The 18,870-nt window shown below is 39.2% G+C and overlaps 1 protein-coding gene across 12 annotated transcripts in view; it reads left to right on the top strand.

The window, feature by feature from the left end:
• ZNF345 (zinc finger protein 345) overlaps nucleotides 1–17,466 on the top strand; it is a 56,289-nt gene extending 38,823 nt beyond the window's left edge. For 11 of the 12 annotated variants that reach the window (XM_063621301.1, XM_063621300.1, XM_055250921.2 and 8 more), the window contains one exon: nucleotides 14,638–17,466. In XM_063621301.1, coding sequence (XP_063477371.1) covers nucleotides 14,717–16,183 — 1,467 coding nt within the window. In that variant the 5' untranslated portion in view covers nucleotides 14,638–14,716 and the 3' untranslated portion in view covers nucleotides 16,184–17,466. Of the gene's footprint in view, nucleotides 1–10,465; nucleotides 10,664–14,637 lie in introns of all 12 variants that reach the window. The other variant, XM_063621296.1, reaches the window with a different exon arrangement.
• Nucleotides 17,467–18,870: the final 1,404 nt, after the last annotated feature.

Below are 18,870 nucleotides of genomic sequence, written 5' to 3'. Positions count from 1 at the left end.
CCTACAATCAGCATAATCTTGGACTAATGTCCATAACTGTGAACAAATTTCTGTTATTTAAGCCATCCAGTCTGTGGTATTTTATTATGGCAGCCCTAGAAAACTAATACAGTGAGTTATTTCCTCCTTCATACTATGTACCTGTCTCTCTGGGTTATGCTGAGATTGGACCCTCATTATAGATCTATAATGAGGATTGAGCATTGCCTTACTTCCTGGAATGAGAAGATGTTTCAGGCTCATTCCTAAATACTGTCTTAGCAGACAGAACATTTCTGGTGGATCTTAAAGAGAATGAGCATGCCCTTTGCACTACTCCAGATGATGTTATCATAGGGTTTTCAGCCAGAGGAAAACTAGTTTCTCAAATGCTGGATTGCAAGTTATTTCCACTAGTAAGAGAGGTCTCCACAGTGACTTAGGAGTTCAAGATTGCCAGTTTCATCTGGGTCCCATCCGTATGTCCCAGCTGCAAATTTCAGGTTCCTATTCTTTGCCATTCTTCTTTCACATGAAAAATGTGACAAGACTGTGAATTCAACATTCATCATAATTCAGCAAGCTGAGCAATTTTGTGTTTTTCAGCAATGTCAGCCCTTTGGCTACAAGAAAGGGGAGATTCTTTTAGTATTTTTATGGAAATGCTCTCATTCTCAGGTTATGACTTGAACTGAAAGTTAATAAACCTGAGCTTATCAGCTTCTCTATATGCATTTAAGTTAACATAAGTTAATCCATCCCACACTGCAGTCCTTATATCATTACTGCCATAATGGTCAAGTACAGCAACTATTTAGCTCCCAAGGCATGTACTTTGACACTTCATTCCAGTCAACCATGGCCTAATTAATTGTAACATTACTGCATGCCATTAATTTTTACCAACCCAAATCCCATTGGCATTGAACTCTGCACTGCAGTCAATCCCAAAGGATTAGCAAAAAGATGCTAAAAGGCATGACCAAACTAATCCCAGAGTTCCATCTTTACAGGCCTTTCACCTGGAACGACATCAGGTACCAATTCTGTTGCAGTCAGTATCTAATCAAGGAACAGAAAACACAGCAATTTGAACTAGGAAAGTTTAATATAAAAAATTATTAACTATCGTGGAACTAGAGTAACAAAGAATTGGCCAGTAAGAAGTAAAGGAAACTCTAAAAACCATGGGAATTACAGCCATAAAGAGCAGCCATTGATCGGGCATGATGCCTCACATCTGTAATCCCAACACTTGGGGAGGCTGAGGTGGGAGGATAACTTAAAGCCAGGAATTTCAGACCAGATCCTGTCTCTACAAAAAGAAAAATAGGCCGGGCACGGTGGCTCACGCCTATAATCCCAGCACTTTGGGAGGCCGAGGTGGGCGGATCACAAGGTCAGGAGATCGAGACCATCCTGGCTAACACAGTGAAACCCCGTCTCTACTAAAAATACAAAAAATTAGCCGGGCGAGGTGGCGGGCGCCTGTAGTCCCAGCTACTCGGGAGGCTGAGGCAGGAGAATGGCGTGAACCCCGGGGGGCGGAGCCTGCAGTGAGCCGAGATCGCGCCACTGCACTCCAGCCTGGGCGACAGCGAGACTCTGTCTCAAAAAAAAAAAAAAGAAAAAGAGGAAGAAAACAGCCAATTAGCCAGGTGTGGGCATGTGCCTGTATTCCTAGCTACTTGGGAGGCTGAGGTGGGAGGATGGCTTCAGCCTGAGTTTGAGGCTGCAGTGAGTTATGATTGTGCCCGGGTACCTGAGTGACTCCAGCCTGGGTGACAGAGTGAGACCTTGTCTCTAAAAAATTTTAAAAAATAATAATAAGAGCAGGCACTACTAATGGTAGAGAGTCCAAGGAAGAAGCCCTCCCAGGGTTAACATCCAGGCCTTGTTGGAGAGTGCACATCTGTGGCTCACTGAATGATAGTAATTGCTGTGGTAAAGGGCTGGAACTAAGATGAGGCAAGTGAGACAGTGAGAAGCACTCACCGTCAGATGTAACTACGCTTGCTTGACCCTGAGACGGAATCCCTCAAATTTTGCACCCTGGGTTCCTCATTCTTAAGACAGTCATCGTCAGGGTTATACGTGCAGGATTGGCATCTGAGAGTGAATGCCTCAAGTTTTGTGCCATAAGTGCCTCACTTGCCTTAGCCATGTCCTGTTCCTGCTGTGGAACTTGCTGGAAATCTGTGCTCTAGAATTTGCCAGGAATCCATCCTGTGTGGCAGACTGGGTTGTCTTACCAGAAGCATTTGCTACGAAACTTTCAGACGAGGCTACTGGGTGCTGCTGGCCACTTTGTGCTTTAAGAGCTGGGAGCTAGAGAAGCTGCTTGACTGAGGAAGCCTGGTAAAGTCACCCATGCTGCAGGAACTGGGTGCTGGGGAAACTGAATGTGCTGCAGGAGGTGGCCCTGGATTCTGGAGCCGCCTGCCAGGCAAGCACGCCAGAACCAGAAGGGAACGCCCCTTCCTCCTGCAGTGTCTTTCAGACATCCACTACTGGCAAAGCTTAACATTGTTCTGGCAAATAAAAATATTTCTATAGCCCAGGTCTACTTTTGCAGAGTGAAAAAATGGTGAATAAAGGGTGAATTTGGAACTTAGGGGCAATACATTGATAACTAGCACATAGTCTCCTAAGAGTTTTAAAGTTAATTTTTTAAAATGTAAGTCATTTATCTAAGACTGACTTTGCTGTTTAGGTATGATGTGAGATAGGGATATAATACTTTTCAAAAATATTATTTATTTATTTATAGAGACAGAGTCTCACTCTGTCACACATGCTGGAGTGTAGTAGTTCGATCTCGGCTCACTGCAACCTCCACCTCCCAGGTTCACGTGATTTTCCTGCCTCAGTCTCCCGAGTAGCTGGGACTATAGACACGTGCCACCACGCCCAGCTACTTTTTGTATAATACTTTTTTAAATGGATAGATGATTATATCTTTTGAATTTTTCCATATAGGCAATCATAAGATCTGCAAACATCAGTTTTGTTTCTTGCTTTCTAGTACTTACATGTTTTATTTGCTACAACCTTTACGGACATGCACATATTTGATGTGTCCCTTCCTGGTTTTTGTAGGTACTGTTCATCAGAATGAGGAAATTACCTTCCACTCATAGCTTGTTCAAGTTTTGTGTTTCTTCTTATAGTAACTGGATATTGGGTTTTATCAAATTCTCTGATAGTTGTAGACAATTGTGCATTTTTCTCTCTATTCTGTTAATATAATTAAGTGGTTTTTCAATGTTGAAGCAACCTTGTATTCCTTGGATAAAATCAACTTATTCATAAAGTTTGCTTTTTTAATTATTTTATTCAGTTTTCTAGAGTTTTATTTAGTGTGTGTGTGTGTGTGTGTGTGTGTTCATAAATTATATTAGCCCAAAATTATTCTCTCTTCATATTTAGTATTTTGTCTTATTTGGTATCATGGCTATTAGACTACTTTCATCAGATGAATTGAAAAATGTTCTTTCTGTTTCTTTTTTCTTCTTTTCCCCTCAAAGGTTGAGTTTTTTCCTGAAATATTTTATATACTCAGATATATAAAAGCTTTTTAGGTTAAGTGATAATACCCATATAATCACCATGAAGATTAGAAAAATACAACATTGCTAGTACCACAAAGCCATCTGCCTTCCCAAACTAAATAAATCTTTTTCACTCTCCACTGAAGTGTAACTATTAAGTAGATTTTGTAAAAATCATTCTCTGCTATTATAATTTTTTGCCAACTTTGTATAACTCCCTAAAGAATATTATACAGCTTTGCCTACTTTTAAACTTATGTAAATTGAGTCATAATATATGTGTTCTTTTAAGTTTTGTTTTGTTTTGTCTTTTTTGAGACAGTCTTACTCTGTTGCCCACGCTGGAGTGTGGTGGCACAATTTCGTCTCACTGCAACCTCCACCTCCCGATTCAAGTGATTCTCCTGCCTCAGCCTCCCAAGTAGCTGGGATTACAGGCGTGCACCACCAAGCCTAGCTAATTTTTTGTATTTTTTAGTAGAGACGGGGTTTCACTATGTTGGCCAGGCTGGTCTCGAACTCCTGACCTCAAGCAATCCACTTGCCTCGGCCTTCCAAAGTGCTAGGATTACAGGCGTGAGCCACCGCACCTGGCCTATGTTGAATAGTTTAGATATGTCTTGTTTATCTCCACTATTATTTCATAACCTTTGTGACTGTATCACAGTGTATTTTGTCCAACATATTTTTTATGTGGATAATTGGTGGTTTCCAGCACTTTACTCTTAATAAAACTGTTATGAACATTGTAATGGATGTTTTACCTAGGAGTGGAATTGCTGGGTAATAGGGAATATGCATGTGTTAGCCTAGATAACCAAACTCTTTCAAAGTGGTTGTATGAAAAAGTGGTCTACTTCCAACAGTGTATGTTTGCTGCCGCCTTTGCCACATTTTTCCCACATCTTTACCAACATTTGGAATAGTCACACTTTTTACCTACCTACTATACTTAGTAATATCTAATTATGGTGTTAATTTGCATGACCATGACTACTAATGAAACAGAACATCTTTTCATTTGTATTATCTTTTGTCTCCTTTTCTCATTTTTTTTCCCCAAGATTTGTTCATTTAGGCAAAATTCACACGAGATACACTTAACCATTTTAAAGTGTATAATTCAGTGGTATTTAGTATAAATTCAGTGGTATTTGCTGTATTCATAATATTGTGCAACTATTGATTCTCTCTAGTTTTAAACCTTTTTCATCTGCCTGTAGAAATACCCTGTACCCAATTGAAGCACTAACTTTTAACTTGGATGAATTTAAATTGATGTATTCTTTTCTTTCATTGCTTGTGCTTTAGGTGTCAAATTTAAGAATTAATTGCCAAATCTGAGGTCATGAAGAATTAGAAATCCTGTTTTTTTGAAAGAGTTTTATGATTTAGCACTTCTATTTAGGTTGTTGATCCATCTTGAGCTCACATTTTATATTTGCATGTGTTTATCCAGTTGTCCCAATACCATTTGTTGAAGAGACATTTCTTTCTCCATTCAGTGGACTTACTGTCCTTCTGGGAAATCTATTAGTCATAGATGTTTGGGTTTATTTTTGGTTCTTCAGTTTTATTCCATTAGTTTACAAGTCTGTTCTTAGGCCAGTCCTATTGATTACTGTAGCTTTGTAGTAGTAAGTTTTACAATTGGAAGAAGTGAGTCCTACTTTTTCATTTTCAATATACATTGCAGTTCCATATGGATTTTGGGTACCCATTGCAGTTCCATATGGATATGAGGAGTGGTTTTTTTTTTTCTTTTTTTTTTTTGAGACAGAGTCTTGCTGTGTCGCCCAGGCTGGAGTGCAGTGGCGAAATCTCGGCTCACTGTAACCTCTGCTTCCTACATTCCAACAATTCTCCTGCCTCAGGCTCCCGAGTAGCTGGGATTACAGGTGCGTGCCACCACACCCAGCTAATTTTTTTACTTTTAGTAGAGACAGGGTTTCACCATGTTGGCCAAGCTAGTCTCGAATTCCTGACCTTGTGATCCACCCGCCTCAGCCTCCCAAACTGCTGGGATTACAGGCGTGAGCCACCACGCCTGGCCTCGAGTTCACATTTTATATTTGCATGTGTTTATCCAGTTGTCTCAATACCATTTTTTGAAGAGACATTTCTTTCTCCATTCAGTGGACTTACTGTCCTTCTGGGAAATCTATTAGTCATAGATGTTTGGGTTTATTTTTGGTTCTTCAGTTTTATTCCATTAGTTTACAAGTCTGTTCTTATGCCAGTCCTATTGATTACTGTAGCTTTGTAGTAGTAAGTTTTACAATTGGAAGAAATGAGTCCTACTTTTTCATTTTTAATACACATTGCAGTTCCATATGGATATGAGGAGTGGCTTTTCACTTTTTTTTTTTTTTTTTGAGACACAGTCTTGCTCTGTCACCCAGAGCTGGAGTGCAGTAGCAAAATCTCGGCTCACAGGAAACCTCCACTTCCTGGGTTCTAACAATTCTCCTGCCTCAGGCTCCCGAGTAGCTGGGATTACAGGTGCATGCCACCACGCCCAGCTAATTTTTTTACTTTTAGTAGAGACAGGGTTTCACCATGTTGGCCAAGCTAGTCTCGAATTCCTGACCTTGTGATCCACCCGCCTCAGCCTCCCAAACTGCTGGGATTACAGGCGTGAGCCATCACGCCCGGCCTGGCTTTTCATTTCAAAGGCCACTGAAGTGTTAATAGAGATTGCATTGAATCTGCAGATTATTTTAGCAAGTATTGCCATCCTCATGTTAAGTCTTCCAATCCATGAACATGGGATTTTAATCTGTTTAATCTCCAGCTGATGTACTGCAATTCATTTCTGGTACTAGCTGCCCAGAGTTAGTGTCAGACTCCGTAGGTTTTAGCATACAGTCCCCAGTAAATCTGCCCTTACTTTAGGCCAACTAGCTACAATTCCATGAAGTTCCCATGACTCCCTCCCCCTCCCCCCTTCATTTAGTAATTTACTACAACTCACAGAATTCAGGAAAGCACTACACTTAAAATTATAGTTTTATTATGAAAGATAAGGATACAAATTAGGAACAGCCCAGTAAAGAGACACATAGAGCAAGGTCTGAAAGGGATCTATACATAGTTTCTATTTGCTTTCCTGGTGAAGGCAGGGTGTGTCACCCTCCAAACACATTGATATGTTCACCAACAAGGAAGCCCCACTGAACTTTGGGGTGGAATTTCATTATGTAGGCATGATTGATTAATCATTGGCCACATGACTGAACCCAGTCTCCAGCCCCACTTTCTTCCTCAGAGATTGGGCTAGCTAAAAGTATTTTTGATGACTGCACCAATTCTGAAGCTACTCAGGGGTCCACCATGAGTTACCTCATTAGCATAAACTCAGGTGTGATCCATAGCAAAGACATGTCTAGCTCTGTGCTAGGAACCCTAGGACAAAGACCTGACAAATTATTACACAGGGCATAAATAAGGCCAGGAGTGAAAATGGCAATGTCTTCCTATTTATTTAGTGGTTTCTTTTCTCTTGGATCATTTAGCTTTTTTTTTTTTTTTTTTGAGACTGAGTCTTGCTCTGTCACCCCGGCTGGAATGCAGTGGCGTAATCTCGGCTCACTGCAAGCTCCACCTCCTGGGTTCAAGCAGTTCTCCTGCTTCAGCGTCCCAAGTAGCTGGGATTACAGGCGCACGCCACCACGCCCAGCGTGCCACCATGCCTGACTAACTGTTTCGTATTTTTAGTAGAGATGGGGTTTCACCATGTGGGCCAGGGTGGTTTCGAACTCCTGACCTGGGCCTCCCAAAGTGCTGGGATTACAGACTTGAGCCACTGCGCCCAGCCCATTTAGCTTTTTATTAATGATTTGAGAAAGATCTTATATTTTACATGCTAGTTCTTTGACAGTTAAATATTTTGTAAATATCATTGCCCATTCTGTGGCTTGCATCTTTTTAATAGATTTTATTCATAAGTGAGCTGTGAATCACACTTATATTGTTACACAACTTTGTTTTCCATGTAATTAATATTACCTTTTTGTCCATATATTTGTCATTAATTTATATTCAAAATCTACTGGAAAATAAATCTTTTCCCAGTATGTTCTATCAGTTTCTTGGGTTTAGAGACATCTCTTCTATGATCCTTTTTTTCTCTACTGACTGCTTGTACCACTATTACTCTAGAATTCTATCTTTTTAAATTCACTGCCCTTCTGTGTTGAGTTCTTTGTTTCTTGGATTCCTTGCCTTCCTGTTTCTTGGTTTGGTTCTTCTTCTTGATATTGGTGGCATGTGAGAAAGGATGAATGAGAATTAAATTTTGTGAGTTCCAGTATATTTTTCAACCACTATATTGATTCTTTGGCAGGGCATGGAATTCTACATTAAAAATATTTTTCCTTAGAATTTTAAAGTTACGATCTCTGTCTTATAGTATTGTTTAGAACTCTAAAGCCATTTTCATTCCTGGTCTTTGGTTTATACCCTGTCTTTGCATTGTGGAGCCTTTTAGGGTATTTTCTTTGTTCCCAGTGTCCTAGAACCTAATAAAAATACATCTAAATGTAAATCTTTTTTTTTATACTACATACCAAGTGGACCCATTAAATATGGAGACTCATGTCTTTCAGGTCTGGGAAGTTTCCCTTAATGCTACTTTTTAGAACAATCTGTATTTTCTGTTTTATTTGAAAAATTTCAAACATAGAGAAAAAAAGATTTTTCCAGTGAATTCTGAACACCCATTTTCTTCCTCTGTTTGGGCCACTGTAACAAAACACCATAAACTAGTTATCTTATAAACAAAAGAAACATTTCTCACAGTTGTGGAGGCTGGAAAGTACATGATCAAGATGTTGGCAGATTCAGTGTCTAGGAAGGAGCTTTCTGCTTTATAGTTGGCACCTTCTCTCTTTGTCCTCACATAGTAGAAAGGGAAAGGCAGTCCTCCAGGTCCTCTTTTGTAAGGACACTAATTACATTCATGAGGGATCTGCCCTCATGACCTAATCACCTCCCAAAGGCCCCACCTCCTTGCCCCATTACATTGATAACTAAAGTTCAACATTTCATTTGGGGGTTGGGAGGACACAAACATTCAGATTCTATCATCCATCACCCAGATTCTTCAGTTGTTGCCATTTTGCCACATTTCCTTTATCTTTATTAATACACACACATACACTTCTTTTTGTGAGTCATTTGAAAATATGTTGGGCACATCTTCACATTTTTTTTTGTTTGTTTTTTTTTGTTTGTTTGTTTTTTTTGAGACGGAGTCTTTCTCTGTCCCCCAGGCTGGAGTGCGGTGGCGCGATCTCGGCTCACCGCAACCTCCACCTCCCGGGTTCACGCCATTCTCCTGCCTCAGCCTCCCGAGTAGCTGGGACCACAGGCGCCCGCCAGCACGCCCGGCTAATTTTTTTGTATTTTTTAGTAGAGACGGGGTTTCACCGTGTTAGCCAGGATGGTCTCGATCTCCTGACCTCGTGATCCACCCGCCTCGGCCTCCCAAAGTGCTGGGATTACAGGCTTGAGCCACCGTGCCCGGCCTACATCTTCACATTTGACCATTAATAATTTTAACATATATCTCCTTAGTATTAATGATGTATCTCCAACCTAAGAAAATTAAAATAGACTTAATAATATTCTTAAGCATTTTATGTTTAGACAGCTCCAGTAGTTTTCAAACTGTCTTTATTTAGCTGCTATTGTGTTTGTTTGTTTGTTTGTTTGTTTGTTTTACTTGGGTGTGCGTTTGCCTGATCTAGGATCCAGTCAAGATTTATATATTGATTTGGTCATTGGATCTCTTTAGTCTCTTTTAATCTGGAGCAGTCTCTCATTTTTTTTTTTTTTTTTTGAGGCAGAGTCTGGCTCTTTCGCCCAGGCCAGAGTGCAGTGGCTGATCTCGGCTCACTGCAAGCTCCACCTCCCGAGTTCGCACCATTCTCCTGCCTCAGCCTCCCGAGTAGGTGGGACTGCAGGCGCCCGCCACCACGCCTGGCTAATTTTTTGTATTTTTTTTAGTAGAGACGGGGTTTCACCATGTTAGCCAGGATGGTCTCAATCTCCTGACCTTGTGATCCACCCGTCTTGGCCTCCCAAAGTGCTGGGATTACATGCGTGAGCCACCGCGCCTGGCCTTTCATTTTTTGTTTTATATGACTGAATTTTTGGGGTTTTTTTTGAGACGGAGTTTCAATCTTGTTGCCCAGGCTGGAGTGCAATGGTACAATCTTGTCTTAACACAACCTCTGCCTCCTGGGTTCAAGCGATTCTCCTGCCTCAGCCTCCTGAGTAGCTGAGATTACAGGCATGTGCCACTACACCTGGCTAATTTTGTATTTTTAATAGAGATGGGGTTTCTCCATGTTGGTCAGGCTGGTCTTGAACTCCTGACCTCAGGTGATCTGCCCAACTTGGCCTCCCAAAGTGCTGGGATTACAGGCGTGAGTCACCATGCCTGGCCTTGTTCTATATGACATTGAATTTTTTTGAGAATCCTGGACAATTATTTTATAGAATGTCCCATAACCTTTATTTGTCTCATGGCTTTCTCATGTATAGGAAGCTTAGATTCCAGTTAAATATATTTGGCAAGCGTACCACATAGGTGGTATGATGGAATATCTTTTATTGTATTACATTGGGAGGAAGATATTGTCAGGTTGCCCCATTACTGTTGATGCCAAGTGCTATATGGATGTTTGTCCCCTCCGAATCTTATGTTGAAATTTCCACCCCTGTGTTGAAGGTGGGGCTTAATGGCAGGTGTTTCAGTTATGGGGGTGGATCCCTGATGAATAGATTAATGCCCTCCCTGGGGGGCAGTGAGTGAGCGAGTTCTTGCTCTTATTAGTTCCCAAAAGAGCTGGTTGTTAAAAAGAACCTAGCACCTCCCTCAACCCTCTCTTTTGCTTCCTCTCTCTCCACATAATCTCTGCACATCCCAGCTCCTCTTCACCTTCTGCTAGTGGAAGCAGCCTGAAACCTTCATCAGAAGAAGCTGTTGGTGCCATGCATCTTGTACAGCCTGTAGAACTGTGAGCCAAATAAACCTCTTTTCTTTATAAGTTACCCACCCTTAGATACGTCTTCATAGCAACACAAGTAGACTAAGGCATCAAGTTTTACTGCTTAAGATTAAGGTGGTGAGTACCAAATCTTTCTGTTAAACAGGTATATATTTTTTCCCTTTATAATTAATAAATAATCTGTAGAGTGATACTGTGAGATCAAGTGAATATCTTTTTCCGCAGCACAATTCATTATCCAGTTTTAGAATCCATTGAGGATCCTTACCTGAATCTTTTATCCTATTGATGATTTTAAAATGGTGATTTTCAGGTTCCTCCATTTCTTCTAGCACACTTTATAGATTCTTAGCAAACTTCTAAAAATGATTTCTTCTCAGTAGACGTTGGACTTTGTTGCTTGACCTCCCATATTTTCCTATTTTCCATTTCTGTATCTTTTTTGTATGGGTTTTAAAGATATTTTATTATTTACTTTTGAATGATTTGTTTTTATTCTGACTTTATATTTTCATTTCCTATGAATACTTTTTTTCACTTAATATTTCTTTCATATTATTCTATTCTTGTATCATGTGGAGTAGCTTCTCACATCCTTATGAGAATATACATTGTGACTTTTGAGGTTTTCTTTGTTTTCCTATATAGTCTGTCTTCTGAGTTCCTTTGGTTGCTTTGTTTACTGTCTTTTATCTTACAGGCTTTTCTCAAATATCTAATATTTGCCTATTTTTTGTTTCTGTTGTTTTTGTATATATTTAAGATATACAACATGAGGTTTTGATACATATTATGAAATGGTGACTGTAGTCAAGCAAATTAACATGTTCATCATCCACATAATTACACTTTTTGTGTGTGTGTGGCAAGAGCACCTAAAAATCTACCCTCATCAAAAATCTCAAATACAATACAATGTCATTAACTATAGTCCTCATGTTGTACATTGGATCTCTAGACTTATTCATTCTACATGTCTGAAACTTTGTATCCTTTGACCTGCATCTCCCCATTTTCTCCCTGACGGTCCCTGGTGACTACCATTTTGTATGCTATTTCTGTACTTTTTTTTTTTTACATTCTACATATAAGTGAAATCATGCAGTATTTCTCTTCCTTTTCTCCCTTATTTCACATAGCATAACGTCCTCCAGTTTCATGTCTGTTTTGTCAAATGGCAGGATCTCTTTCATTTTCAGTGGTGAATAATATTCGTTTATATATATCACAATTTCTTCATCTGTTCATCCATCAGTGGACACATAGGTTATTTTCATGTCTTGGCTATTGTGAATAATACTGCTTTGAACATGTGAGTGCACATATCTTCATGAGGTGGTGATCTATTTGTAATTTAGAGTGGGCCCTAAGAAGCTGTATGCTAAATTTTTGTATGTTGATTGTTAGACTTTTATGGGTACTTAGTTCCCTCCACTTCTTAAGTTTTTCTGGGGTTCTGCAGCATAAATCATACACTTTTTTACACACCAAAAGTGTAACTATGTGTGGGTTTTCCTTACTTTTAGTTAAGATTATATCTTTTTTGATTGGTCATCGTTTATCTTACACTTTCAACTTAAAATGTTGGCTGAGGGTGGTGGCTCATGACTGTCATCCCAGCACTTTGGGAGGCCAAGGCAAGTGGATCACTTGAGGTCGAGAGTTTGAGACCAGCCTGGGCAATGTGGTGAAACCCCACCTCTACTAAAAATACAAAAATCAGCCAGGTGTGGTGGTGGGCACCTGCAATCCCAGCTATTTGGGAGGCTGAGGCAGGAGGATCACTTGAACCTGGGAGGCAGAGGTTGCAGTGAGCTGAGATTGCGCCATTGCATTCCAGTCTGGGTGACAAGAGTGAAATTCCGCTAAAAAAAAAGGAGGGGGTGGGGGCCAGGCCTGGTGGCTAACGCCTGTAATCCCAGCACTTTGGGAGGCTGCGGTCGGGAGTTCAAGACCAGCCTGACCAACATGGAGAAACCCTGTATTACTAAAAATACAAAATTAGCCAGGCGTGGTGGCACATGCCTGTAATCCCAGGTACTCAGGAGGCTGAGGCAGGAGAATCACTTGAACCCGGGAGGCAGAGGTTGCAGTGATCTGAGATCATGCCATTGCACTCCAGCTTGGGCAACAAGAGAGAAACTCCATCTCAAAATAAATAAATAAATAAATAAATAAATAAGCTTAAAATGTTTTGTTGCTGCAGCTTCCTCTTTAATTTCCTTGTATGTGGTGGTTTTGTTCCGTTTTACAAATTCCTTTTCATTCCTTTTAGTGAGGTTTTGGAAAGCGTACGGGGATAAATGCATGGTGATCCACTTGCCCTTTTTCAGAGAAATTATGTCGAACGTCTAGAGAAATCTAGTTTTTAGATGTTTATTTGTAAGGATAATACATTTTGAAAATAATTTATTATATTAGCTATTCAATAAATGCATTTAGGTTTTTTTTGCATGTATATGCAAAAAAAGTTCAAGTTGATTAAATTAATAGATGTTATCTTTGTCTTCATGAAGCTTGGCTCTATTGTAGCAGACAGATTAAACAAGCATTCAGACAAATATGAAAAATTTAACTGTAGGGAATGGATGTGTAAATTACCCATTATCAAAACAAAACACAAAGAAAAGAGGAAAAAAGAGCTCTGAGAAATGATAGTAGAGTGTGCATAATTCAGATGGAACATGCAGGAAATATTTTAAAGATATATCATTTAGCAGAGACCTAAACCACTGCCAGAAAGTGTCAAGGCCAAGAGTAGGGGCAGTGGATATAGGGGGACATTTCAGGTGGATGAAACCATGATGGGGATGGGTCGGTACAGTTTTGTGCATTTGAAGAACTATGAAGACCACTGTGAGGGGTGCAGAGAGGGATATTAAGTTGAAGAGACAGGCAGATCACTGAGGAACTTTTAAGAGCAAGTTCGTTGTGAGCAGAACAGTTCTAGGCTGAATATCACTCTGGGTGCTAAGAGTGCAAAACTGGAAATGCAGGAAGGTAGAAGAAATGCTGCTTTAGTGTCCAAGCAACAGATAATTTTGATTTGGATTAGCCAGTTGGAGATTGGAAGAACAATTTCAAGACATATTTAGACCTGCTCTAAACAGGATTGTTATGTGAGTTGTAGAAAGAGATTGGGGTTTGAGGTATTCACTCAGGGCCTTAGATAGTATCTTTAAATCCATTCCCTTTCCTAGCCTCTACTTTTGAGGCAAATAAGTCTCCCAAAATAATAAGCACTGCACAGTTACTTTATGCAAGTGTGTAAGTAGATTTGGTGTGATCAGAATCATTCCATAATCATCAAAGATGAGGTTCAGGATATTTATATATCTTCATCTTTCTTGCAATCTTCTAGTAGTATCACATTGTCTTCTGTCTTGTCTTCCCTTTCCTCTTATGTTAAAACTAGATTCTGTTCCTCTGCTGTAGCCCTTACTGAGCTCCTTCTTCTCCCAATGTTATCATAGAATTTGGAGGCAAACTTATTTCTGAATTAAATGGCATAAACAAACCACAGTCTAACCACAGATGAATCTTCCCTCTCCATAGCTCATTCCATACTCATTTAGCACATTAGTCTTTCATTTGGAAACTGCTCTTTGTGGATTATCTTTCTTTTCTGTCTCCATCAGTTTATATGCAAATTATGTTTATTACTGAAACATCCCAGATTTTCCACCCCAGGAAAAATGTAGTACTCCAAACAACCCTGATAAATGAATATGAGAATTACCCTCATTTATAAATGTTTATAGCACTAGATTCATCTCTTAAAAAATTAAGACAGGGCCAGGACATCTGTATAATTACCAAGCTTTCAAAGTCTGCAGGGAACTTTTATCTAAACTACTATTTAAAAATAATCTGTTTCCTGAAAACCTCCTCCACTTTCTAGTCTGACTTTTACTCATTTTCTCTGCTGCCCTAATCTGTTTTTCAAATTGCCCAGTCATATGTGAGAACTATATAAGCCACTCAATTTTTATGAAAATTAAATTGTAGTTAAGTCTTTCGTATCTATTATAAACGTTTAATCTCTCCCAGAACACAAAAAAATGAATGTTTGCTTTTATATTTTCTTTCAGACTATGAATCAAAGTTGAGACCAAGAAATTATTTCTGAAAAAGGATATTTATGGAATAGAATCATCCTGATGGGAGATAATGGAAAACCTTACAAAACACAGCATTGAGTGTTCAAGTTTCAGAGGTGATTGGGAATGTAAAAGCCAGTTTGAGAGAAAACAGGGATCTCAGGAAGGACATTTCAGTGAAATGATATTTACTCCTGAAGACATGCCCACTTTCAGTATCCAGCATCAGAGAATTCATACTGATGAGAAACTCCTTGAATGTAAGGAATGTGGGAAGGATTTTAGTTTTGTATCGGTCCTTATTCGACATCAGCGAATTCATACTGGTGAGAAACCTTATGAATGCAAAGAATGTGGCAAGGCCTTTGGTAGTGGTGCAAACCTTGCTTACCATCAAAGAATTCATACTGGTGAGAAGCCTTTTGAATGTAAAGAATGTGGGAAGGCGTTTGGTAGTGGCTCAAACCTTACTCACCATCAGCGAATTCATACTGGTGAGAAACCCTATGAATGTAAGGAATGTGGGAAAGCCTTTAGTTTTGGATCAGGCCTTATTCGACATCAGATCATTCACAGTGGTGAAAAGCCTTATGAGTGTAAGGAATGTGGGAAGTCCTTTAGTTTTGAATCAGCCCTTATTCGGCATCACAGAATTCACACAGGTGAGAAACCTTATGAATGTATAGATTGTGGTAAAGCCTTTGGCAGTGGTTCAAACCTTACTCAACATCGGCGGATTCATACTGGTGAGAAACCTTATGAATGCAAAGCATGTGGAATGGCCTTTAGCAGTGGTTCAGCCCTTACTCGGCATCAGAGAATTCATACCGGTGAGAAACCATATATATGTAATGAATGTGGTAAGGCCTTTAGTTTTGGATCAGCCCTTACTCGACATCAAAGAATTCATACTGGTGAGAAACCTTATGTATGTAAGGAATGTGGGAAGGCTTTTAATAGTGGCTCAGATCTCACTCAACATCAGAGAATTCACACTGGTGAGAAACCCTATGAGTGTAAGGAGTGTGAGAAAGCCTTTAGAAGTGGTTCAAAACTTATTCAGCATCAAAGAATGCATACTGGTGAGAAACCTTATGAATGTAAGGAATGTGGGAAGACCTTTAGTAGTGGTTCAGACCTTACTCAACATCACAGAATTCATACTGGTGAGAAACCCTATGAGTGTAAGGAATGTGGGAAGGCCTTTGGTAGTGGCTCAAAACTTATCCAACACCAGCTAATCCATACTGGTGAAAGACCCTATGAATGTAAAGAATGTGGAAAGTCCTTTAGTAGTGGTTCAGCTCTTAATCGGCACCAGAGAATACACACTGGTGAGAAACCCTATGAATGTAGGGAGTGTGGGAAGGCTTTTTATAGTGGCTCAAGCCTTACTCAGCATCAGAGAATTCACACAGGTGAGAAACCTTATGAATGTAAGAACTGTGGGAAGGCTTATGGGAGGGGTTCAGAGTTTCAGCAACATAAGAAAAGTCATAATGGTAAGAAACTCTGTGAATTGGAAACTATAAATTGAAATTATGTGCTGAAGGAAGGACTCTAAACATATGACATAAGAAAATTCATAGTGGTGAAAATCTCTACAGATAGAACTAAGGTACAAATGCCTTACTTATGCTTCACAGGTTAGTCAGTCTAAGAACATTTATACAGGAAAAAAATCACCCCAAATAAAATAAATATTTGAAGATCCTTATCTATATTCATTCCTTCATTACTTTTGGAAAATTCTTACTTGTGAATGTTAAAAATGAAAAAAAATCGTTTATTGTATTTTGCCTCAATTTTAAACATTGGGAAACTCATTTCTGGGTTAATCCTACTATATTTTTTCAATAGTCTTTGTTTTTGTATTATACAGAATTACTGATTCATCGAAAAATTATTTTATTTATTGCAAGTCTAAATTTATCCTTTTTTTCTTTCCTGATTATCCTAACACCATTTATTCAATAACCTTGTCCATTTTCATATTGTTTTTTATTGACTATTTGATGGTAAGTTAACATTTTTATTCACATAAAGCTTGGATATCAGGTCAGTGGGTTTTTTTTGTTTGTTTTTGTTTGTTTCTGTTTTTTTTTGAGACAGAGTCTCACTCTGTTGCCAGGCTGGAGTGCAGTGGCGCAATCTCGGTTCACTGCAACCTCCACCTCCCGGGTTCAAGTGATTCTCCTGCCTCAGCCTCCCGAGTAGCTGGGACTACAGGCGCCCACCACTATACCCGGCTAATTTTTTGTATTTTCATTAGAGACGGGGTTTCACCATGTTTGCCAGGATGGTCTCGATCTCTTGACCTCGTGATCCATCCACCTCGGCCTTCCGACGTGCTGGAATTACAGGCATGAGCCACCATGCCTGGCCCAGTGTTTTTTAAATTTACATGTATGTATCTATGTCTCACCTTGTTTATGGTCAATAACTTACTTTTAAGTATCCTTTAATACCCGTACCTTTTGTTTTAGAAGATTGTTTACTTTCCTTTTATAAAATTATACTCTCCATTTTGCAAAACAGCTTTCCCTCATCATAATGTAGATAAAAAGAAAAAAAGGATATGTTTACCTGTAATCTTACCAATCATAGATAATCACTGTCAAACTTTTGGAGCAAATCCTTTAATACTATCTCTCTCATTGTTTTGGAAACAAGGTGTGACTATGCTATACTATAACCAGCCCTTAATATTTTTTGTCTGTAAGTATGTTGTTACCATTTTATTGGCTTTATAGTATTCACCTGTCTTTATCAAACCCCAATTTTGTCAAATATTAAAAGTTTTGCCATTATTAACACTTACCTTGATGGCTCTTTTTCAGTGTGTCTGATTTATTTATTTATTGTTCATTTCAGAGATAATGTGTCAATTGCTTTTGCATATAAAAGATTTTTGCATTACAGATAAAGCCGGCCTTTCCTTTGAGCAGCATTCCTGGCCTCAGTTCCTTTCCAATGTTAACCAATTTACTTATTCTTCCAGATCCTTTTATATGCATCTGTAACATACCTATGGTAATGTGGGTAGAATCAGAATACCTCAGAGCCTTATTGTGTGGATTCTAGAATTGTGCCTATCACATAATAAATGCTTAGTGAATGTTACCCATCACTATTATCTTCTCAAGCTTCATTTTTATTATTTATAGAAAAACTTTCAGCCGTGATCCATACCATACTCAACAACAAAGACCTCATAATGGAGAAAGACATTCATTTAAATGAATGTAGGGAAAGTTTGATTGACATTCATTCCTTGTTGAATAAGAATATTTGCTGCCAGGCACAGTGGCTCACACCTGTAATTTCAGTACTTTGGGAGGCCAAGGTGGGTGGATCACTTGAGGCCAGGAGCCTAGCCAACATGGTGAAACTCCATCTCTATTAGAAATACAAAAATTAGCCAGGCATGGTGGCGTGTGCCTGTAGTTCCAGCTACTCAGGAGTCTGAGGCATAAGGATTGCTTGAACCTGTGGAGGTTGCAGTGAACCAAGATTGCACCACTGAACTCCAACCTGGGTGACAGAGCAAGGCTCTGTCTCAGATAAATAAATAAATAAATAAATAAATAAATAAATAAATAATTGTCCTACAGAAAAAATAATAAGATTATAAAGTGTGAGAAGACAAATACACTAAAATTTGTACCAGGGTAGAAGTAAAAAATCTATGGTAGTTTTCTCCATTGAAATCCAAATACTAATTCAGTACTCATCTGCATGATTCTTTGCTTAAAAATAAAATGCAGGCAGGCACAATAACTCTTGCCTGAAATCTCAGCACTTTGGGAGGCTGAGGCAGGAGGATTGCTGGAAGCCTGGAGTTTGAGACCAGCCTGGGTGACATAGCAAGCCCCCATCTCTACAATAAAAGTTTTAAAAATGAGCCAGGCATGGTGGCCTCCAGCTACCAGAGGCTGAGGTGGGAGGATCAGTTGAGCCCAGGAATTCAAGGCCTCAGTGCACTGTTATTGTGCTGCTGCACTCCAGCCTGGACAGCAGAATAAGACTCTGTCTCTAAAAATAAATGAATAAATTAATTAAAATCGAATACATTATTTTTTAAATAAATGGCACTGAATAGATTACATAGCAAAACCTGTGAGGACCTGTAATATACAGAGGAAATTTTATAGCTCTAAATTCATTCATTTGTTAGAATATTAAAGAAATTATAAATAAAGAAACCAAGCATATAACCCAAGA

The sequence above is a fragment of the Symphalangus syndactylus genome, chromosome 17, assembly GCF_028878055.3.
Source record: "Symphalangus syndactylus isolate Jambi chromosome 17, NHGRI_mSymSyn1-v2.1_pri, whole genome shotgun sequence".
Lineage (NCBI taxonomy): Eukaryota > Metazoa > Chordata > Mammalia > Primates > Hylobatidae > Symphalangus > Symphalangus syndactylus.
Note: the sequence above shows the minus strand (reverse complement) of the source record. Positions and strands in the feature narration are given on the sequence as shown.